General features: G+C 38.9%; 1 protein-coding gene across 7 annotated transcripts in view; it reads left to right on the forward strand.

Moving 5' to 3' along the window:
• The window catches only part of LOC126383935 (ryanodine receptor 1-like), a 50,892-nt gene extending 27,113 nt beyond the window's left edge, over positions 1-23,779 (forward strand). For 2 of the 7 annotated variants that reach the window (XM_050034697.1, XM_050034707.1), the window contains 34 exons: positions 1,161-1,331; positions 1,476-1,535; positions 1,657-1,791; positions 2,044-2,156; positions 2,875-2,971; positions 3,059-3,168; positions 3,281-3,332; positions 3,430-3,522; positions 6,739-6,838; positions 6,942-7,021; positions 7,113-7,189; positions 7,309-7,382; positions 8,953-8,970; positions 10,486-10,566; positions 10,669-10,757; positions 11,132-11,260; positions 11,337-11,441; positions 15,215-15,296; positions 15,396-16,705; positions 17,148-17,230; positions 17,650-17,806; positions 17,920-18,006; positions 18,147-18,413; positions 18,590-18,720; positions 19,427-19,469; positions 19,553-19,686; positions 19,775-19,835; positions 20,279-20,425; positions 20,508-20,642; positions 20,740-20,896; positions 21,620-21,684; positions 21,765-21,865; positions 21,962-22,013; positions 22,153-23,779. In XM_050034697.1, the coding sequence (XP_049890654.1) occupies positions 1,161-1,331; positions 1,476-1,535; positions 1,657-1,791; positions 2,044-2,156; positions 2,875-2,971; positions 3,059-3,168; positions 3,281-3,332; positions 3,430-3,522; positions 6,739-6,838; positions 6,942-7,021; positions 7,113-7,189; positions 7,309-7,382; positions 8,953-8,970; positions 10,486-10,566; positions 10,669-10,757; positions 11,132-11,260; positions 11,337-11,441; positions 15,215-15,296; positions 15,396-16,705; positions 17,148-17,230; positions 17,650-17,806; positions 17,920-18,006; positions 18,147-18,413; positions 18,590-18,720; positions 19,427-19,469; positions 19,553-19,686; positions 19,775-19,835; positions 20,279-20,425; positions 20,508-20,642; positions 20,740-20,896; positions 21,620-21,684; positions 21,765-21,865; positions 21,962-22,013; positions 22,153-22,248 (4,692 nt within the window). In that variant the 3' untranslated portion in view covers positions 22,249-23,779. The remainder of the gene's footprint in view (positions 1-1,160; positions 1,332-1,475; positions 1,536-1,656; positions 1,792-2,043; positions 2,157-2,874; positions 2,972-3,058; positions 3,169-3,280; positions 3,333-3,429; positions 3,523-6,738; positions 6,839-6,941; positions 7,022-7,112; positions 7,190-7,308; positions 7,383-8,952; positions 8,971-10,485; positions 10,567-10,668; positions 10,758-11,131; positions 11,261-11,336; positions 11,442-15,214; positions 15,297-15,395; positions 16,706-17,147; positions 17,231-17,649; positions 17,807-17,919; positions 18,007-18,146; positions 18,414-18,589; positions 18,721-19,426; positions 19,470-19,552; positions 19,687-19,774; positions 19,836-20,278; positions 20,426-20,507; positions 20,643-20,739; positions 20,897-21,619; positions 21,685-21,764; positions 21,866-21,961; positions 22,014-22,152) is intronic. The other 5 variants (XM_050034724.1, XM_050034733.1, XM_050034715.1 and 2 more) reach the window with 5 other exon arrangements.
• The last annotated feature ends 120 nt before the right edge of the window (positions 23,780-23,899 follow it).

Genomic DNA, 23,899 nt, shown 5'->3' on the forward strand with positions numbered 1-23,899 from the left:
TCAGTGGTAACGACTAGTTTCAATATCACTTATTAATACAGTCGCCAAATCCCCAAGTTAGATTTACTCATTTGAGTCTCTAAATTAGTCCAGTAACTGTGCACCCTAAATTTTTCTGTGAGGTGGCTGTTACTGTGTGAGTCTGTTCTCTACATTTCTATGGCGCAAATAGAAATACCATGTGACCTACCCTAGAGCATGCATTTAATAGACTAAACATTCATATTCCAAAACGCATTTATATATTATATGACATACATGTACACATCTTGGAGGACTCCAGAAAGAGCAGTTAACAGAAGAACTGAACTCTCACAGAAACTGAAAAGGAGTTCAGGAGGCGAGCACAGGGACATATCCCATAGACAGTTTGTTTTACAGTAGGTGTGTGATTCTAACAGCCTGCTAATATTAGTTCTAACTCTAATATCACGAATTTTGTTTTGTAACTTCATCTAATATTTTAATTAATCACCAAGGGCTGCTGTTATTACATTAAATCCACAGCTAGAGGAAAGCATATGGGTTTGTTGTAGCTATTTATCCTGTTCATGGAATGCTGGATGGGTTGTCACTTGAATGAAATCTGTTTTCTGTTGCATGTTTTGTAAATGCAATTTCACTGGTTTACTTTTTTTTAAAGACCCATTCCTTTCAGCTTCCCTTTCCCCAAGCCAGCTATATCCCCACTTTGCCCACACATTTTCACTATACCCTCTACTTACCAGTCTGAGCTCAGAGAAACAATGATTTTTATATTCCGGGAATAACAGGAAATACGTTTTCTTTACACATTGTCGACAGTAAATTCCCCAGTGAATGTAGCTGGGTATTTCTAAATGGAGAGATTGACTGTTTGCATAATAGCACAATGAACAGTTTGCAGCACTGTAGAAGTGCTCAGTCAGTAGCATACAGTACAGTAGCATATATTGTCCATAATATCAGTTGCATTTTTGCTGTCATGGTGTTGCAGTCATTCCTAGCATTATGGTTAAAATAGTTAATTACCAATGAGGTCTTATATCCATGAAAGTGATGCCTGGCATTGAATCAAGGCTGCAATGTGTTCGATACAAAGCAGTGGTAACTGTCGTGTCATACCTCTGGCATTTTATGAGATACTGTGAATGCTTTTTGGTTATTGTCCCTTTTCTCAGGGTGGAGGCTCAGACACTGAACGCACCAAGAAGAAAAGACGTGGAGATCGTTACTCTGTGCAGACTTCACTTATTGTGGCTGCCTTGAAAAAGATGCTCCCCATAGGCCTCAACATGTGCTCTCCTGCCGACCAGGAGCTCATCAACTTGGCCAAGATCCGATACTCTTTGGTATTTTTTTCTGACTTTGAATGAACTTGATACTGGTAAACATCTGTTGTCTGATTTCTATCATGTTAAATACTGTGATTAAAAACCATTAACCAATAACCATTCTTAGGGGGACAGTAGGTACTAAACCTTTTTACTTTACAGAGGGACACTGATGAAGAAGTAAGAGAGTTCCTGCAGAACAACCTTCATCTTCAGGGCAAGGTATAATTCCTGGACCGTTAGTCCTGGAGCATGGTATTTTCTTCCAGGAATTAGACTTGTGCTAATAGATAATCAGTCACAATACACATCAGACAGCTGTGTATTCCTGTGTTGTGCAAAGGTGGACAACCCATCCATGCGCTGGCAGATGGCCCTCTACAAGGAGATGGCAGGGAAGGCTGAAGATGCTGACGCTCCAGTGAAAGTTGTCAAGAGAGTACAGGAGGTTTCTGCTGTCCTCTACCACCTTGAAGTGGTGAGTTGCCATTCTCAGCCATACCTGTACTAACTGTTGTAGACACACACTGTCTTTTCAGCATGGAGCATGATAAAGAACCTCTGAAAGAGATGGAAATAGCTCTGAAAAAATAAGATTTTTAAAATATTTGACTGATATGGGAAATCAGTTAAAAAACTAAAAATGATGACTTTAGGCTTTTTCTGCTGTCCATAAAACATTATCATAGAAAAGTTTTTGGCCACACTGTTATAACCTTCTTTGGTACAGACGGAGCACCCGTTCAAATCCAAAAAGATGGTGTGGCACAAACTGTTGTCCAAGCAGAGACGCAGGGCTGTGGTCGCTTGCTTTAGGATGACACCGCTATACAACATTCCAAGGTGAGGATCCACACTGACTCAACTGACATGCACTGATTTGGGTGTTCACAAACACAATAAGGTATAATGTTTTCAGGTTGTCCGTCAGTCTGTCCGTCTGTGCGTATGTCCGTCTGTCCAATTCTCGTGAGGGAAATTCTCAAAAATTTGGCACAGATGTCTCTTTGGACTCAACGATGAACTGATTAGAATTTTTTTAGTCAGAAGTCAAGGTCATATGATCTTCTGTCTGACTCATTCTCATGAACGCAATATCTCAAGAAGGCCATTAAGGAAGTTCCTCAAATTTGGCACAAATGTCTACTTGGACTCAGAGGTCAAAGTAACTGTGACCTCACAAAACGTGATTGGTCATAACTCAAGATTTTATACACTTAATATGACAAAACTTCACTCAAATGTCTAATAGGATAAAATTAAGTCATGGTATTTTATATGCAAAAGGTCAAAGGTCAGCTTCACTGTGACATCATAATGTTCTGCACTTTTCTAGCCATTATTCGACATTATAACTCAGGCGCAGAAGGGGAGACATTTGGTCAGATACTGAATCCGTGACACTAATCTTGGGCACCTAAGACTAGGAGGAGGAGATGAGTGTGAAGCATCCATGCTTTCATAGACATGGATGTACATTGTAACTGCAACTTGACTGGTTCGCGGAGGCATACCAATGTTAGGTGGTAACTCTAGTTGTGTTTTGTTTTTTGCATTGCAGGCACAGAGCGTCAAACATGTTCCTCGAGGGATACAAACGCAACTGGCTTCACTCTGAGGGTTACTCATTTGAAGACAGGATGATAGATGACTTATCTGTAAGTGTCATCTGACATCTGTTTTTAATCTTGAATTGTTTTTTTGTCTGTGCCATAACTCACCCTTCATCTGCTTTTACATCCCAGAAAGCAATGGAGCAGGAGGAAGGAGATGAAGAGGAAGAAAGAGAAACAAAGCCGGATCCCCTCCACCAGCTTATTCTGCATTTCAGTCGTACCGCTCTAACAGAAAAGAGGTTAGAGAGGTCCTCGCTGATACAACAACACTGAAATGCAGGAATGTGGTATAAACACAGGGTGGCATGTTATTCCTTGTTATCTGATTGTCTTCTGTTGTCTCTATTTCAGTAAACTTGATACAGATCATCTGTATATGGCATATGCAGATATTATGGCAAAGGTAAGTATTTGAAAGGTTTGCTGACCAAGCGTTGAGGTTTGTGCGTAATATACTTTGAAACACTTATATTTCTTTCTTTTCCTCTCCATTTATTTAGAGTTGCCATATTGGTGAGGAAGAAGAAGGGGGAGATGAAGGGGTGGAAAAAGCTGAGGATGAGATGTCCTTTGAGGTGCGACAGTCAGAACTGGTAATGGGCGGCCAGGGGCTGGGGACCAGGAACACAGTGGAGCGGTAGCTCTCAACGCATTGAGTGACGTCATCATCAGAGCATTACTTCACAAGCACATCTCTTTCTCTTTCTGTGTTTTGTCTCATTACCTCCGTCTGTTCTATCTGTCCTCTGTCTCTCCTGTTGGTATGTTCTGCTCCATTCATTGTGAGTTGCTTGATTTAGAAACTCAAAGCTCCAATCCAGATGTTTTTTACTACTGTTTGTGTGCCATAATCTTCTCAAATCCCACCATAATTTGGGACAAAACTTATTGTACTCCAATTCTAACATGCACTGCAAGTATTTAAATGTACTCTTTACTGTTTTAGACTTATTAGTCAATCTGCCTTGAATCTGGATTGGGTCTTATTAGATTAAATTAATATAATTTAACATCAACAATGTTAATAAAGATAATCAAACTAATAATCATCACTAATAATTATTTCCTTAAAATTAAGGTATCAACTCGGCTTGATGGACAATGTAAATCACTTTGCATAAAGTTATGAAAATCAAGTAATGCCTTAGAAAAATGTGGCTGAAAATGTTTCCTGTTATACCACACAGCCTACCACACTGTCCTTTCTTCTAGTTTTACTCTGTACTGCTTATAGAATTAGAGTGGACTGGTGGGGCTTTCTATACTTTATGGTTTACTTTGAAAGGAAACACCAGTTGCCACTGCGCCGGCCTTTACTACATTCCTTGTGACAAGTTTATGAGTCCCAGACACTGTACTCATTGAGACATCTAGTACCGACTTCACTGTTAAAAGCAACTGGAGCTGAACCATTTAAAAAAGCTTTTTGTTTGTTTGACAGTTGTGCTTTGTCAACATGTATTGTTGCTTTAAACTACTAAAATATATAAATTTAAAAAATGCCTTCAAAACGTGTGAGGGCTTATATCAAACTGGGGAGTTAGACACGCTAAAAGATTGTACAAAAAGGCTGTAGAGGATCTTGGCTGTGTTATTAAAGGCCATTCAAATTCAGATCTCTACTGAAAATGATTGAGTGTGATTTAACACAAACTCATCAACTAGTGATGTCATTCCTCCCAGTTTATATAGCTGTCCCCATTTGTCTTTCTCTCTGTCTCTTTCCCCATCACTCCATGTAATCCCACTCACCTTCATAACACCCGTCTTTATTACCTGAATGCTACTGATCAATGTTCCCTTCCCCCACTCACATAGCATACTGACAGACTACAGTGAAAGCCAGTGTAGTACATGCAGAGTTAAAAGTTATACATTCATACACATACTTGTAGTTTTAAAAGTCACATATATGATACAGTGCATAGTTCATAGTCAGGTTTCCTTAGACAGTTAGGGACTGCAGTTTGAGGTCCAACTGCACGACACATAGTGGGTAGAGCATGGCCAGGCATACGTGGGTGGGTGGGAGGGGGGTTGGATGTGGGAAGGGAGGGAGGGTAAGGGAGGGGGGGGGGTGTTAGGGGTTTAAAATGTGGGATGCTACAAGTTGATTTGTGATGTGGCTGAACAGAGGAATGTCAGTTTGTCTTCTGAATTCAGAGATATTTATTTGATTGCCATTTCCTTCCTATAAGTGGCATTTCATTCCCAGTTGGCTCAATACTACTCAATACTAAGAACTGTGCATTAGCGCAAGTAGAGATAAAAAAAAAAAACTAAAAAAAAAACATTTGGAGCCAGAATGGTTTGTATGTTTTTTTAAAATTTGCATATTTCAAACCATTTCTTTCAGCAGAGGCACACTACTATGAAATGCCAAATGAAAATATCTCCGATACAGAGAGATTACAGCTTTTGCACAAAGTGTCTTATTTGCAGGGCTGCTGCAATAAACACACTTTGGTAAACTATATGGCTAAAATGCTGAGCCAATGGGGCTGTTTTCCTGTAGTCTAACGCTTGCTCCAGTCGGCAAACGTGAAGAAGTAGAGTAACAACTCCATGACTAATAAGGTGTGGTGACTGAATGTGTGCGAGGGTCAGACAGGTACTGTAAACTGACTGTAAACATAATGCAAATGCTTGTAAAAAGACTGTATTACTGTACATGGAGGTAAAAAGAAGGTAAACAGTAAGTGTCAGAATATTTTGATATAAAACAAAGGGAAAACTTATGACCTGACTTTGAATATATTATTTAATTAACAGAGTAGATACTTTCTCTTTAAAGATCACTTCACGTATAGATGTGTAATGCTACGTTCATGGACCATTGAGATAAGAAAAGGTAAGGTGATTAGACCATGTTTAAGTGAAAAGTTAGGGACTCCAGTGAATGAAGAGTGAATGTGAATTAAATGATTAGACTGATGGTTAGATTATGAATGGATAGAATGGACAACTCTTTTTACATTTAAACACCTGGAGCTGGTTGCATCAGTGCTTGCCCCATTGGCTGTGTACTGGATATACAAAGATGAGATTCTCAACAACAGTTTCAACATTTTGTTGAGTGTAATGCAATGATTCTGATTCTGCTTCACAGAGTCACCTCTGATTTGAGGGCAAGTGGTTAGGAAGTCAGTTAGAGGACCCTTACATGTACTGCTTATGTCACACAAACTAGTCCTTGCTCAAATATTAGTAGTTAGTAAATATCCTTTACCAGTAACTGCCGGATGTAACAAACTAACAGTAAGGAGTAAAACAGGTAAAACAGTTGCCATATTTATGTAACCTGAAACTTTATAAATGTTGTTTCATAATAATGTAAATCTCTGCCTCAGTATGAAACAATGTGCCAATAATATTTGACTTACTTTTGACTAAAGGAGCAAACAACATCAGTTGGATTGGCATAATCAGATATTTCCCTCTCATTCAAAACTGTATGAATACCACTAACTTTAAAGTTCATTCTCCATGTATGCAGACATAAATAAAACAAAGATATCATTAACAAAAAGTGTATCTTTTGCGCCTCTAGCTAAGACATTTCTTAAGTAATGAAAACCTAAGTTTTTAAACTAGTTGTAACTTAGAACTTAGGAACGACTTGGCGTTCAAACTTAGTAATGGTTTTATGAATAGCTGGTGCAACCCAATCCTGGTGTTTTTTTATTTAAGACTGCCACTGAATACTTCATCAAATATCTGACCTAAGAGAGTCCACTCTATCTATTTAAATTCTCTGTGTGAAATATAACAGCAGCACAAAATGCTCATAATGTTCGTGTCCACCACAGGAAAAAGAAATGGAGAAACAAAGGCTCCTGTACCAACAATCCAGACTTCATAATCGTGGTGCTGCAGAGATGGTCCTGCAAATGATCAGCGCCTGCAAAGGTGGTCACGCTCCCCATGTTCAGGATACACTTTCTGCCTGCAAACATGCCTGCACTGCGATGCAGTTTATTGTAACCAAGATAATGACGTTTTTTTCATGTAGGTGAAACTGGCCCAATGGTGACAACAACCCTCAAACTGGGTATTTCTATCCTTAACGGTGGAAACAGCGAGGTTCAGAGGGTATGTTCTCTGTAAACATTTTGTCACTTTGAATTTAAAGTTACCTTTGAATAAGCACCTTTTATGGATTACTCCTTCTTTTTTTGGTCAGAAAATGCTGGAGTACTTGAAGGATAAGAAGGATGTAGGCTTCTTTTTGAGTGTCCAGGCACTGATGCAGACATGCTGGTCAGTTTTCAATTAATTGATGCAATTTTCAACTTTTGAATAGTAAAGTGACCAAAATGTACATTATTTTAAAAGTTTTGGAGAGTACACATCTGATAATGGGTTTGTGATCTCTGCAGTGTCCTGGATCTAAATGCCTTCGAGAGGCAGAACAAGGCCGAAGGGCTCGGCATGGTGTCAGAGGAGGGCACTAGTAAGTACCCATACCTTTTCAATTAAATTTTTCAATCAATCAGTTTTATTTATAAAGCCCAATATCACAAATCACAGTTTGCCTCACAGGGCTTTACAGCATACGACATCCCTCTGACCCTCACAGCGGATAAGGAAAAACTCCCCAAAAAAACTTTTAACGGGGGGAAAAAACGCCTAAGGGCCTAAGATACAGCAGGCCCAGCCATTGTTAAATATTATCATGTAAATGATTATCTGCATCATTTGAAGGCACAGATTGCATTGTTAAATACACTTAACACACCCATGTCATTACACAATCAACAGCAATGGGACACAAGTGTCGCGGGCACACATTTTGTCTGAACACTGTGTACACTGTTAGACCACAAAACAAAGTAATTACATTCAAAGTAGATCCAAATTGTCTATGGAAATTATTTGCAGAGACAATTAACGACTCCAAAGTAAGTGAGCACCAAATGATGCCATTATTTATTGTACGGCAACTTTCAACCCAGCAGCAGAAGTAATGACAGCAGCACTTTGCTCGGCCTACATGGACTGCATTTAACATCATAGCCCGACCCTTTATCATCTATACAGATGATCCAAAAAACAATCTATGCAGATGTTAGTTTGATAACTTGTTATCATTTTGCTGCACATTTTTGTGATGTAAGATTGGCAACTGCAGCAAGTAGGCCAAAATAAACAAAGTAAAAATCAAAATCATGATAATAGTTGTTCAATATTTTCTTGTCTTCAGACAGAATAAAATAAAGGTAAGAAAATATTGAACAATTTTAAAAAGAAGACAAAATGAACCTAATCAATCCATGATAATAGTTGAAAAATAGGCTCCACATGTACAAAAGATCTGGGCGGCTTCACTTGACTTAACCAACAAAACCCAAATAGGTTTATTCTGTGCATAGATTAGTGGCAACCGGTGCCAAAAACAAAGGGGATTTTATATTTTTTAAGCAACATCATGCACATTTTGAAGCGATAATGGTGGCACAGACAACTCTGCTCTATCCAGTGTCACATTTTACAGTATAATGAGTCAGAATGGTCAATCTGAATCATCAAGAATCAAGAAATGTCTGGTCAAGTCAGTGTAAATAAGGTATTTGCCTCATCACCATTAACACAGAAAATAAATTAATCAATCAAGATAATACATTGATTGATAAACAGACATTCTATTATTTAATCTTCCTCTAAATGTTTTACATCTGCGACATTTACTATCCAATTTGAATTTATTGGATGATTAGTCTCCTAACATGAAGTATTAACACTTGGTTAATAACTGTTAAAGGATTAGATAACTTGAATTAGTTTTTAGTATGTCTAGTAGTAGCTTGTCTGTTGATTGGGAGTCACCTATTGTTTTACCAACTTTTTGTCATCTAATTCTGGAGGTTCATTTGAAATTTCTACCTGAATGAATTTGCCATGGAATGTTGTTAATCTCCCCCTCCTCATCTCTTAGTCCTCTACTGTTGTCAACACACTGATCCTCTCTCCCTTCCCCACGATCACTGCCACCTCTCCCTTGTCCCTCCTTTCATGGTCCTCAGAGTTGAACCTAGATCGGGGTAAATCATGTTTCTGTCCATCTGCCTCCCTGTCCTCTTATTTCTCTCTCCTCTGTCCCTCTCACTCCATCACTTCTTCTTCTAACGCTGAAATTCAACCAAGAGAGGATTGGATGCCTCTGTCCATCTTTCATGTTCATAGTGTGTGTCCTTCCTCACATCTCTTGTTCATTTCAGAAGGGAATGAATGGAATCTTATGCTCATAAAATAAAATACTGGGTGAAATCTTCATGAAACATATTATATTATGAATAGTGATCAAACTTATTTCCCAACTCCTTCCACATTTTTCAGTCACATCATTTGTAGAGAGGCTGTTTTTATCTGTAAACATAGCTACAAACACTGCTGCGACTGCAGTCAATCTTAATAACAAATGTGCGTCAAGTTTTGAAAAGACTTGGCACACACATCTATCAGAATATCATTTGTAAAACAATTTAAACACAAAAATTGAAAAGGTATTCTGGTAGATTCGAGTATACCTACTCTCAAATTTAAAAGCAAGTCTGTTAGATGTCGTTAGCTCAACTCTCCTCAAACTGTCATTTTGATATAACTGAAATATGCACAGTCCCTTTCTCTGATGAACTTCTGTATCAGGCACTGGATTCCCTTCAATATTTTGATGGACAATGCCCCAACCTCTCTGACATCTAAGTCTGTATTAGATGTCAGAACAAATTCGGTGTGTGCTACATGATTCTGCGTCTGTTTGTCTGTCTGTCTGTCTGTCTGTCTGTCTGTCTGTCTGTGTACATTACGGCCAGTGGTGGACTGGGATTTAAACAGGCAGGTACACTATACAACCCTTATGTCAAAATGGTGCAGTGGTTTTATACATGGGATGATACATACCTAAAAAACCCTGATATTTCTCATCTCAGTACATATTTTTTACATTCTTTATGCATAATAAGAATGTAAAGTAATGTACAGGTTAATGAATCAGTCCAGTAGTAAAACTCCAGACGCACCAGTTCACCCCTGAAGGCTGCAATGTTTTAACTGTAATGCTGTTTTTCTGTTTGTATGACAATGCATTATTATTGTCTGTGTATGTTATACATGTTCATGTGACTGTGTCTGATATGTTTCTGTGTGAAGTTTTCACTGCAACTTGTTTTTACATTAACTTCATGCATGCGATGCCGATGCCTCCTCTTGTATCTATGTTTTGACATTTGATTGTATGTCAGACCATTGTCAGACCATTGCTCAGTATTTGTATTTGTTCTATTAATATTATATATGTAATTAAGTGTGACTCATTCTTAAATGGATTATATATAAAAAAAAAAAAACAGAAGCAAAACTCGGTCAGAGGGGGCTTTGCTATGTCTGTTACTAAAATCCATTATGAGGAGATGGTAAGTGGAGAAATGAATATCTATTTATTATCCCTACACTGCTTATACTCAGGCAAACTGTTTCAGTAATAAACAGTAATATGTTTTTACCATTGTATTTAGTCTAGTCTGTTATTTAACACATTTGTTCATTTCTTTTTTTAGATGAGAAAGTAATGGCAGATGATGAGTTCACCTGTGACCTCTTCCGTTTCTTGCAGCTGCTTTGTGAGGGTCACAATAACGGTGAGATTAGCTCATGTTATGAATGAGAATTATTATTGATTTGATTAAAGCAAACACTGTGAAAGTTTACTATCTTTCAAAATAATCTCTACGTTGCTGCAGATTTCCAGAACTACTTGAGGACACAGACAGGCAGCACAACTACCATCAACATCATCATCTGTACCGTAGATTACCTCCTCCGACTTCAGGTGCAACCTTTAATTTAGCCTAAAGATGTTGCAGTTAATAAAGGATGAAAATGAAAGTTTGAAAGGTTGAGGATTACATTGTCACTAAAGCTACACGTGTAACAGAATGTGCAGCTGGTTAGTTGGAGGTAAACATCCAACTTTGCCATCAATTATGAATTCTTAAGTCGTTTTGTAGTTCCCAAAGGCTTTTTATTTGGTAGCTCAGATGACCAAGAAACACATGTGATCACATGATCGGGAAACTGTAAGTACTTATAGTGCTTTTAATTGATTAAAAAGGGATAGACCTTTTACCACGATAAAAAAATCTTGTTTAAAATATTTTTATGGCGAGGAAACTCTTCTTAATTCTCTTTTTTTCTCCAATCAAGGAGTCTATCAGTGATTTCTACTGGTATTACTCTGGCAAGGATGTCATCGATGAGCCAGGCAAAAAGAATTTCTCCAAAGCCATGACAGTGGCAAAACAGATTTTCAACAGCCTAACTGAATACATTCAGGTAAAATATGAACAAATCAGGCATTTACACTGGCTGGGTGTTTATTATGTGTGTAACACACAGGCTCTCTCTTCAGGGTCCATGCACAGGCAACCAGCAGTCCCTGGCCCACAGCAGGCTGTGGGATGCTATAGTTGGGTTCCTTCATGTCTTTGCCCACATGATGATGAAGCTGGCACAGGTACGCACGTACAGTTCAGTTAATTATACTTTACAAATTAACAATATTTTCTGCAAACATAAAATAGAGGGAAACACAAACTCACTGTTGCCTTTCTGCAACTTCTTTTGACATCAGATCTACACCTATATGATCAATACTGACAGATTAAATCTGTTACACAGCCTTCATCACATGACATTTTATTTTCAAGGATCATGACAGAAATTGATGGTAGCCATGACAGCATAAAGCTTTTTAGAGTCAAGTGTCACCCCAGTTGTGCATTGATGCTGTTCTCTCTTTCATTTTGGCTCTCTGTAAAATAAGGGCAACATTTATTGTGCATTATGTTAGTGGACGTTCACTAAATAACCCCATCATTGCCAAGCCCTCAAGAATGTCTTTCTGCGGACATGTACATGTAACAGTATAAACCATACAGTGGCTTCTTACATGTGCATGATAAAGCTATGTGGTCATAGGCCTAAAAGTAAATATGCTTGTAAACTTTTGTTTAATAAGTGGCCGGTATACGCTGCATACAATAAGTCTGAATAATACATTTCTTGAGTCAATAAGTATTTTGACCATTTATTTGTATGTCCAGTATGAGCTGGTTTTAAAGTGGTTCTTCACATTCCTATTCACTCTGAATGGATGGCACAGCAGAAAAATCACAGGTGTAAATAATAAAGTGGCTGATGGCTGAATTCTGTTTAGCTGCTTTGGTTTCAGGGCTCTGGTAATGTGCATGTTGGCTCACTGACACACTGTCACGGCTAACTGGGACACTTGAGCAGTACATTGTTAATGTTATTAGTAACAACTGTGTTTTTCCATCTGTGACGTCAAAGTCAAAAAGTAATTTTTGTATCCTTTTGTATGCATTCAATGTAATACACATCAACAACTCTGTCACTTAAAGGTCATTGGACTGTGTAACAAACCAGCCTGCCTGGGAATGTAGAACCACGCTGATATCAGACAACATGGTGCAACTTTATTGCTACAAATAAAAGGTCAAAATACTTTCAGGGAAATCCCATGGCTTTTCCACCTCATACAGTGCAGTCATCCTCTGTGGATGACTGAGGCTAATGGCACAACTTTATGATGAGCACAATGTTCTGCATGCATAACCCCTTGATCGTACATTCAAGTTAAGAGCTGAGCCGTATCTCATCCATAAGTTCCCAGCTCTGCATACTCCCTAACGCATATCATGACTAACACAGAATTACTTTCCCGTGCGCTGTCCTTGACCTCATATTCTCACAAGTATCAGATGCTCTGTCTTGCAGTCATCGTATTTGAAAAACTACAGTAAATCCATGAACAGGATATATTTTAAATGTGTAATTCCAAAAAGCAAACTCTAATCATAGTACAGTAAAAGATGTGATGTATTATTTGGTGTGTAAAACTGTCCCAGCCTAAACATGGTTTTACTGTCAAACGAAAGAAAGCATTTGTGATACACGAGCATTTGAAAATGTAATGTGCTTAATTGTTTGACAACTGAATAATGTATAATTATTATTTAAATTGTCTTCCACATGGTCAATGCAGGGTAAAGTATGTATCCATTTTATTTATCTATTGATGTGATATTGTGTTTACTAGTTTGTTGGATTCCTTTATCAGGTTGTTTTATATCCACCTGCTTTTAAATATGTTATCTAAAATGACATGTATGACCTTTTAAAGTACATTTTGGATGTTTTTCCATATATATATACATTTATATATATATATATATATATATAACATTATATATATATATATATATATATATGTATGTATATATATTTTTCAATTTAACATTCGATTACTTCTATACCTTTTAGCCATGGCTATTTAAGGAGTATGGATGGCAGAGAAGATACCCGTGCACCAGTGCAACTGGGCTGGACAGCCACAAAACTATCAAAACAAAACTTGACTATCATCAGTGTCAAGGACTGAAACATTTGCTGCTGTTTTTATTTACTTTTTATTATATTTTGCACTTTGAACACCTTTCTTTTTGAACACCATTCTTTTTATTTGTCATAAATAAATTGACTATTTTTTGCATTGATTTCAGCATGTGGACCTTTCTGTGGCTGTCTAGCCCAGTTGCGCTGGTGTGCGGGTATCTTTTCTGCCATACCCAAGACAAATGGTTTTGTTGCCCTAAGTAGGCCCAGTTTCACAGCAACCCTACGGCATTTTATTGAAGGAGTATAATATAGAAGTTTAGCATTTTTAAAAAAGCAGGTAAACATCCACTTATGTCTCATAAATCATACAGAAATATGAACAAGATTGTAACGTGAGAACCGAACATTCCTCACTCGGCAGTTAAACATTACTGTATAAATGCACACCAAATTACTCTAAATTCTAGTACAGATTTCAACTCAAGAATTCAAAGAGGAATAATCACTCAAGGAAACACACACAGACAGATCCTAGGAGAAAGTGAAAGTTCATTATTATCACATTAGTGCATCTGTTTCTCAGTACTTGAGTAAAATCTTGAGGTGCACCAGCTTATCCACATTGTACTACAACAGACCACAACATACTGAATTTAAATTTCCAGACACAGCAATACTCTCTTTACTACAAAGCTTTTTTGCCTCATTAAGCACTTACAGTATGATGTACAGCACTGGGAATTTTAAAACCCACAATATTGTAATTAACAAACATTGTTTTTGCCAAATCATTATTGATGACAAAGAAGCAGGTGACTACAAAACTTCCTGAGAGAGGGACTGACGTTTAACCTCCACTGTTGGAGTGTATATTTTAATACGAGATTATTTGGTGTTGGATTATACATTTTAATGTGACTTCCATTTTGTGTGCACACATTTAACAGGGGTTATGATTCTGTTGCCGTTTTTATTTACTAAAAATTAACCTGAAGGAATATGCTTTTTATTTGTGTTGTGTTGCTTTGTGGCTTCTGGTGGCGTTGGTTATAACACTATTTAAGCATCGACGTGACATTGGTTTATATTTGTTGTTTATATTGTTATAGTATATACTGCATGCAGTACATTTGAACATGTGTTTTATGGAATTCAGCTGAAATTCTGTTATGATTCATAGCAATCCATGGCATATAAGGATAAGGCAATGGATGTCTAAGCAGAAACCACATGAAGGGAATAAGATCGGGCCAGTGGCATCACAAAGTATTGTGGTCTTTATTTCCGAGAACTATATCCACTTTGTTCTTGTGAGATGCCAAGATTTTCATTCTGTGTCACGAAAGCTTCGGCTGTTGAATCAAATGCTTACTGTCATGAATATTTAATCACTATTCAGAGAGGAATAGTTGATTAAATAATTTACAAATACACTGATTTGAGATTTTATGTAAAACTGGAGGCAATTGGTTAGTTTATAGTCTGAAGTTGCTACATGCATCCCACATTGTCCTTCCTTGACACCCTGCACACAATCATTTCATTCATCCTTTGAGTTTTCCTAAACCATTTTTACAAATTCTCTCTCAGCATGAGGGTTTGGTTATTTAACTCCTTTTTGCAGCACTCTCTTTGTTGTGAATGTGAGTGTACGGAATGTACACCTCATACTGTAACTGTATTTGGGTTTCTACATGTTAAAATAATTTTGTGTGATAACTGTTGACACTTTTGACTTGTGTTTTCCACTTCACCAATGACTATTGCATCTCTATAAATCCGTGTAAACTGCTAATGTTTACACATTAATGCTAATGCTAACTCTGTTGTCATTACTGTAAGATCTTGTGCATCTTTTTATGGTCACAGGACTCGAGCCAGATTGGTCTGCTGAAGGAGCTTCTTGACTTACAGAAAGACATGGTTGTTATGTTGCTCTCACTATTAGAGGGTAAAATATATTTAAATTATCTGTCGTTTAGTTTTTATCAGTTTTCATTTCTTCGGTTTGTCCTTTTCAGATCTCTGAATTTCACTCTGTATTGTTCAGGAAACGTGGTAAATGGTACGATTGCCCGCCAGATGGTAGACATGTTGGTGGAGTCCTCCAGCAACGTGGAGATGATCCTCAAGTTCTTTGACATGTTCCTCAAACTGAAAGACATCGTGGCTTCGGATGCTTTCCGTGATTACGTCACAGATCCTCGAGGGCTGATCTCCAAGAAAGACTTCCAGAAGGCCATGGACAGTCAGAAACAGTATACCCCCTCTGAGATCCAGTTTCTTCTGTCCTGCTCAGAAGCAGATGAGAATGACATGATCCACTATGAGGAGTTCGCCAATCGCTTTCAGGAACCTGCCAAGGACATCGGATTCAATATCGCAGTGCTGCTTACCAACCTGTCTGAGCACGTCCCGCATGACATCAGGCTACAGAACTTCCTAGAACAAGCAGAGAGTGTGTTGAACTACTTCCGCCCCTTCTTAGGTCGTATTGAAATAATGGGCGCCAGCAGAAAGATTGAGCGCATCTACTTTGAAATCAGTGAAGTGAACCGCAGACAGTGGGAGATGCCCCAGGTCAGAGAATCGAAACGACAGTTTATCTTTGATGTCGTCAATGAGGGCGGTGAATCAGAGAAGATGGAAATGTTCGTCAACTTCTGTGAGGACACCATCTTTGAGATGAATATAGCCTCACAGATTTCAGAGCAGGAGGAGGAGGGAAAGGGGGAAGAAGATGATGAAGAGGAAGAAGGTGGAGGTGAGGGAGGACAAGGAGCAGCTGGTGATGAGGAGAATAACGGAGACGAAAGGCCGCCTGAATCAAGCTCTGCCTTTGCAGATTTCATAAACAGCACGCTAAGCTTCTTCAGCATTTTCACCTTCCGTAACCTTCGCAGACAGTATCGCAGAGTGAGAAAGATGACCTTGAAGGAGATTGTGGTGGCCTTGTCCACCTTTTTCTGGACCATCCTAATGAGTATACTACACTTAATTTACAATGTGTGCAAAGGGTTCTTTATGATCATCTGGCAGACGTTGTTTGGAGGTGGCTTAGTGGAGGGAGCAAAGAATATCACCGTGACTGAGATTCTCGCAAGCATGCCAGATCCCACGCAGGATGATGTGCATGGTGATGGACCAGGGGAGCCAGGGACAGGGGAAGAACAAGACACTGGAGGTGTAACGGACACCGGGGAGACTGGGAGTGGAGAGGAGGAAGAGGAGGATACCCAGGAAAAAGAGGGTGGGAGGATACCAGGTATTGATGCTCCAGGTGGACTTGGAGACATGGGTGTAGAATCACCTGTTGAACCTCCAACTCCTGAGGGAACTCCCATAACAAAGAGAAAAATGGTACGTTTTATGCACCTTGGGTGAATTAAAAATATTTCACTGGGTGGTTAGTGAACCAGTTTTAAAGGGGCAGCTCACCCCAAAATCAAGTATACATACTTTTCCTCTTGCCTGCAGTACTATTTTTCAGTTTAGATTGTTTTGGTGTGAGTTGCTGAGTGTTGCATGTTGGTGGGTGTAGTCCTGTAGAAGGAAAGTAGTTCCCACATGAAACCATCCATAGATTGTCTTAGGTAACCACATAAGAGTCGAGTGCCATCTAGTTCCTTTATATTCGAGAAAAGGCAGGCATATCGAACACTCTGCAACTCACATCGAAATAATCTACATTGATAAAAAGCACTACAGACAAGAGAAAAATATGTATTTATGATTTGAGGGTGAACTGTCCCTTTAGCTATAGTCTTGGTGGCTACTGTGTAATGTTTTTGTTTTGTTACAGGCACCAGAAGAGGCTGATGCCAGCCAGAAACCTCCTGAACCTGTTCCTGCAGAGGAACCTCCTCCAGAACCTGAAAAGGCTGAGTAAGAGCCTTGAGTTGCTCTGTGTATCTTCTCTCTGTTGTGGTTTGAGATAACAGGCTAGACTTTTTAGCCAAGAAGACTATATACTGTATATATAAATATTTTACTCAAATGAATTTCAGATGCAGTGTTCATTCTCTGATCATTTCCATGCAGCAATTTCTTGTGCTAACTCCCAAAATACTGCACCATCAGCATTACTATCAGTATGCAGTGTACAGTACACTGGTGGTTTACTATACAGGATAGAACTGGGCTTTTTTTATAGCCGACGTGGAGCGGAGAGACACAAGCAGACAGATGGCAAAATCAATGGCTTGCACATCTGCAGCAATGACAGCCTTAGTATATCATGATTGGATTTTGATGTTGATGAAATACAGAAACAAAACAATAACCCCGCTGTGTTTGGTTATCAGTGTTGAAGCTGGAGAGAAAGCAGAGAAAGAATCCCAGAGCAAGGCAGAAGAACGGCCAGAAGAGCCGAAGAAATCTTCAACCAAAAAAGAAAAGAAGCACAAAAAGGAAGGTTTCCAAATCTGGACTGAGCTGGAAACCCAACGAAATAAATTTATGGTGACACGTTTGCTAGCATTTGTTTCAAAATTACTTAGCCGCCATAATTTCAGAGTCACTCTGCACTTACCAACTCACTAATCAGCTGAAAAATATTCACTTCTCCTTTGTAGAACTACCTCTCCAGAAACTTCTACAACCTACGGTTTTTGGCTCTGTTCCTCGCATTTGCCCTGAACTTCATTCTGCTGTTCTACAAGGTAAAAAGATAATATTGTACTTGAATTATTATGTTGTACTTGATAACTCAGTAATACAGGTACTGTTTGATAGACTGTGAGCTGTGCGTTGTTTTACTGTACCAAGCTGTCTTGTCTCTTCATTATTCTGTTCTGTTTAGGTGTCTGACACCCCACCCGAGGGTGAGGAGATGGAGGGATCCGGGATGGAGGGAAGTGGGCTGTTTGAAGGCTCTGGGTTCTTTGAAGGCTCAGGGGAGGAGTCTGAGGGATCTGGAATGAATGAAGGAGATGAGGACGATGAAGACGTCCCAGTTTATTACTATTTAGAGGAGAGCACTGGCTACATGCAGCCCACACTGTCCTTCCTTGCCATCCTGCACACAGTCATCTCATTCATCTGTATCATTGGCTACAACTGCCTTAAGGTATGAGGGGCACATAGTAAAACACTGTTGACTGTTTCGCCTCATATTAAAAAATATAGACGTATGCTGAAAAACTAAATCTTGAGGTGTCGCACTATGAACCATGTTCTTGCTCCATACTAGAAATGAATAGGTGTACACCACAGTTAAGTACGATTTGCAATTGTTCTTGTCAGATTCCACTGGTGATCTTTAAAAGGGAGAAAGAACTTGCAAGAAAGCTGGAGTTTGACGGCCTCTACATCACTGAGCAGCCTGAGGATGATGACATTAAGGGCCAGTGGGACCGACTGGTCCTGAATACACCGTATGTAGATAAAGAAATTATTTGTCTCCGGTCAGATGATTCTTTATAGTGTCAACATTAAGTAGGCACGCAAGAAAAAAGGTCCAGGTTCAGTGTGTAGGATTTAGGGGGATATATTGCCAGAATGTAATGTAATATAGTAAGTATGTTTTCTTTGATGTATAATCACCTGAAAATGAGAATTGTGTTTTCTTTCTCTTCCACGGACATCCCCATGTTGCACTGCCAGCTTACTACAGTAGCCCAGAACAGACAAGCCAAACACTGGCTCTAGATAGGGCCATCCATGTATTCACGTCAGCCACCGTAGTTGGCAGCGCCTTTTTTTAAATAAAAAAATACTGGGTCCATGTTTTCGAAAGGAAGAGACCTCTGCAGATAATTTGGCTCCCAATAAAAACTTCCCAAACGTCTGGATCCTAAGTTATCAGAGATAAAGGGTGAGCACACATTAGCGTGCAGTGGTTGAGCAGCCCATCATCGACCTGCCAAACAGCATTGGAGACACACTGATTTGTAACATGAAACTGGTTTATTGCGTGTTTTTACCAGTTTAAATCATGGAGAGGAGGAGACCTCCTAACCTAGAGAAGTTTCAGCTGGTGAAATTTTGCAATTCTTACTGCCAGATGCCATCAATCCCCCTAAATCAAACACACTGTTCCTTTAATTTAATCAATAAATAATGTCCCTTTTTCTCCCACAGCTCTTTCCCGAACAACTACTGGGATAAATTTGTCAAACGAAAGGTAAATTGTGTTTGATTTTGGTGGTTTTAAAATGGACTCCGTAGAGCCTGTTATGCATTGTGTAATGCAATGTCTGTGTCCAGGTTTTGGATAAGTACGGAGACATTTATGGCAGAGAAAGAATTGCTGAGCTCCTGGGTGTTGATTTAGCCTCCCTTGATGTGAGTCAACAACATGAGAAAAAACAAGAGGAACCAGATAACTCTGTGTTTGCGTGGTAAGTATACAACCAGCAAAGATTAAATATTGTTCCTCAAATAACTAATTATTTAGAATGTTTATCACCCAATATTGTATCTTTTTAGGCTGACCTCCATTGACCTCAAGTACCAGATCTGGAAATTTGGCGTTGTGTTTACAGACGGTGTAAGCAAACCCACATTAGCATGTACAATATACTCATGGGTGGATTCTGTTACAATGGGCCCGGCACAGATATGCAAAACGCCCCATTACCTCTCCTGTAGGAGCAAGACACACAGACTTTGTGGTGGTTTTGCATTTCTATGTAGTCGTTTTGTGCCTCTTTGTGGTTGTATTGTCCCTTTATGTAGTTATTTTGTGTCTCTTTGCAATTTATTTGCATACTTTTGTTGTCATTTCGAGTCTCTAACTGGTCGGTAGTTGTTAATTTGACTAACATTATGCAGGAGAAAGCCAGGTGGGGCCCTAACCCTATGGCCTCAGGGGCATGTGTCCAGTAGGCCCATTCAGTAACCCATCCATGAATATACTATACCGCACTATATTATACTATGTGTGAACACAACCTTACCTATGAAATACCCTGTCTTGTTATCTCTTTGTAGACCTTCCTGTATCTCTGCTGGTACACGATAATGTCTTTGCTTGGGCATTACAACAACTTCTTCTTCGCCTGCCACTTGCTGGATATTGCCATGGGTGTCAAGACTCTGCGCACTATCCTGTCCTCAGTCACACACAATGGCAAACAGGCAAGTTCACGAAAAGACTCAGACGTATTCATTTTGCTTCAGTTTAAATGTACTAACTCCGTTCCCCTCTTGTCTCTGCCAGCTCATGATGACAGTGGGCTTGTTGGCTGTGGTGGTGTACCTTTACACCGTAGTTGCCTTCAATTTCTTCCGCAAGTTTTACAACAAGAGTGAGGACGAAGATGAACCAGATATGAAATGTGACGATATGATGACTGTAAGTCACTGTTGATGTTAAAAAAAAGGAACTTTGATGCATTCGTGTCTGCACCACTTCCACTTCCCAAATGATGTGTATTTGCTTCTCTCTACAGTGTTACCTGTTCCACATGTACGTGGGTGTGCGTGCTGGTGGAGGCATCGGAGATGAGATAGAGGATCCTGCTGGAGATGAATACGAGCTTTATCGAGTGGTCTTTGATATAACTTTCTTCTTCTTCGTCATTGTCATTTTGCTGGCCATTATTCAGGGTAAAGACAATGCCGACACTTTTCAAATGTCATGTCACTGACCCCCTTTATACCTTGCATTAAAATGTGTTTTTCATGATTGGATTGCAATCGGATAGTGCTTGACCACATGAGGTGAAAATGCACCCAAAACGGATTGCGATCTGATCCGTCAAACCACCTCCAAAGGTTGTCAGGGACACATTGTGACCACACTCAGCACTAGAGTAAATGCAATTGTATTTTCAATCCACATATACAACTCTATGGGCAAGAACGCATAATCACACGTGAGTGTTTCATACCATGGAGGGAGTCAAGATGGGACCAAGTGGCAGCTTTCAGTTTGATCCAGTGAAAGTATACAAGCAAAACTTGGCTGTTTTATTGCAGCGTAGGCCTTTATGAAGCCATTGCTAAGCAAATGTGGAGAATGAGAAGAGCGACTTTCCGTTGTTAGAGCTGGACAGAGTGATCAAATCTCAATCGGCTCTTAATATGGACACTGGAGACACATGATACCAGGTGTAAATGTAATCTGGTTAAATAGTATCTTGGTACCAGACACATTTTAATACAAGTTGTTAAGGGGGTCATTGGGTTAGAGGTAACGTACAAGCAAGGAAAAAGGAACAATGTGAGAAGCTTTTAGAGACTCACTTGAAACTGTAGGTATAATGAGGGATTTTAAAGGTATATTTGGCACTTGGCAGATTTTTAAAAACACCTCTAATCATCATGTAGGTCTGATCATTGATGCCTTTGGAGAACTCAGAGATCAACAAGAGCAGGTCAAAGAAGACATGGAGGTATGATACTGTCAGTTGACCCTTTCACCTAATGTATGCATGACATGGCTTTAATTCTCATCACTGATTTTTTTTTGCAGACAAAATGCTTCATATGTGGCATCGGAAGTGACTACTTTGATACAACGCCACATGGCTTCGAGACCCACACTTTAGATGAACACAACCTGGCCAATTACATGTGAGTGTACCTCTCTGTGTTTCCGTGTGTGCATGTACTGTTCACAAGTGTCGAAATGTACCAATGAGAAAACATTAACACGTGAGTTCTTTTCAGGTTCTTCTTAATGTACCTCATCAACAAAGATGAGACGGAGCACACGGGGCAGGTCAGTCTGAACTGTTTTATTACAGTGCTTTAATTGGTGTTTTGTTTTATGAGAATTCCTCCTGGCTGATAACACAGTCTGCTCTCTTCCTCGACACATGTCCTCATTTGACTTGTTGTTTTTACTTCCTCTGTTTTAGGAGTCATATGTGTGGAAGATGTACCAGGAGCGTTGCTGGGACTTCTACCCTGCAGGAGACTGTTTCAGAAAGCAATATGAGGATCAACTTTCCTAGCTAACAAGTACTTCACACTTACAGAGGGAAAAATATAATAATTGAAGCACCAGTCTTGGAACCCATTGGCTGTCGGTCTGATGATATCTAAGTCAAGACTTCCTCTTTCGTCTTCGGTCATTTCAGCTCATTTCTATGAACAGATATATATAAAGCTAGACATAACCGATGGGTTCCGAGATTTTAGCCAGTGCACTTTGCCTCTACACATGGATTGGGACTGTTTACCTGCTGTTTAAACGTAATTGGTCAGTACTACTCAAACTACAAACAAGAACACCTCTAAAAATCTTGTCTCATCGCCTCCAGTCTCTTTTAACACACGCATAATGTGTTTATAGAGGTTATTGAAGTGCTGCTTGTGTTCATCATTCCTGACAAAAGTCACAACAAATCGATTTTGACATGAAAACTGCAAAATAATTTTCATGAATTCGAATTAACAGCACAAACATTACTTCAGACTTTGGTAACTCCGGTGTCCCTGAGGTGGCTGTAAAGAAAGAAAGTTTTTACTATGCAAATGTGATTCACACAAAGGTTTTTTTAAGTGTAATCATGTAATCAAAATGCATGAAGATTTTCTCTTTCATCAATTTAGGGACATTACAGGTTTCCATAAATTTGTTTTAATTTGTTGTTTGTTAAGAAGTTGAAGATAAAGCCACTGTTATGTGAGAATGTGATAAAGTGCCTTAGCAGTAAGAGAAGCTGAATCAACTATATGTAACAGAATATAGTTGCTTGAAAGTTAGCTCAACACTCTAACCTTTCTGTTGTTACATGTAATCAATAGTTTCATTTAAATTCATCATATATTTTCTTTGTGATTATTGTCAGTTTCACTCTAGCATATTTATATTTATTTCTCTGTTTAGTTTTCCTCAGATACTGTAGCTTATGTTTGATTTTAAATGATTGTATTTATTGTTTTTCAAGACAACTTTAAGTCTGCAATGATGAATAAATTCTGTGTAAGAATAAACTTGAGTGTAATGTGAGATTCATTAGATCTTGTGCTCATCAGCATGCTGTATGTATAATGTGTGTATGTGACAAAAGACAGCCGTGTCCAGTCTGAGAATTCTTCAAATGTGGGTCCTAATCTGCAGCATATACAGTTTGGATTCAGTTAGTATTCAGTGAATAAATTATACATAATTATATGATAAGGGGGGGTCAAAAGGTATTTTAATTTACATAGATTGTCAGGTCATACCTTTGCAAATTTACTAAAGGTTATCCACAGTTCCACATTTACAACCCTGACATCTTTTTAAGAGATCTGAACCGATGTACCAATAAATTTTTTTGTTAATAGTAGTCAGTCTGAACAGATAACCACCATAATGTGAAGGATTACAGATGACAAGACACTAAATTGCACAGCAAAAGACTCAAGCTACCGTACTTGTATTTTCATGACTGCTGTGGACCTGTTGAAAGATAAATTAAAGCAAACTAAGGTGCGTTTAGGGGCCACAGTGACATTCTGGCTTCTGTTGGCTTATCATTCACAGTGATGGACTGATAAGATTTACTAATTGAAGTAAAGGTTTCAACAGTTCTTTTCTGTATTTGGATTTGACAGATGGGATGAGCCTGAGAGATTTTGTGCAACTGATTAAAATGAACTTAAATTCTGTGTATG

The sequence above is a fragment of the Epinephelus moara genome, chromosome 3 (genome assembly GCF_006386435.1).
Source record: "Epinephelus moara isolate mb chromosome 3, YSFRI_EMoa_1.0, whole genome shotgun sequence".
Classification (NCBI taxonomy): Eukaryota; Metazoa; Chordata; class Actinopteri; order Perciformes; family Serranidae; genus Epinephelus; species Epinephelus moara.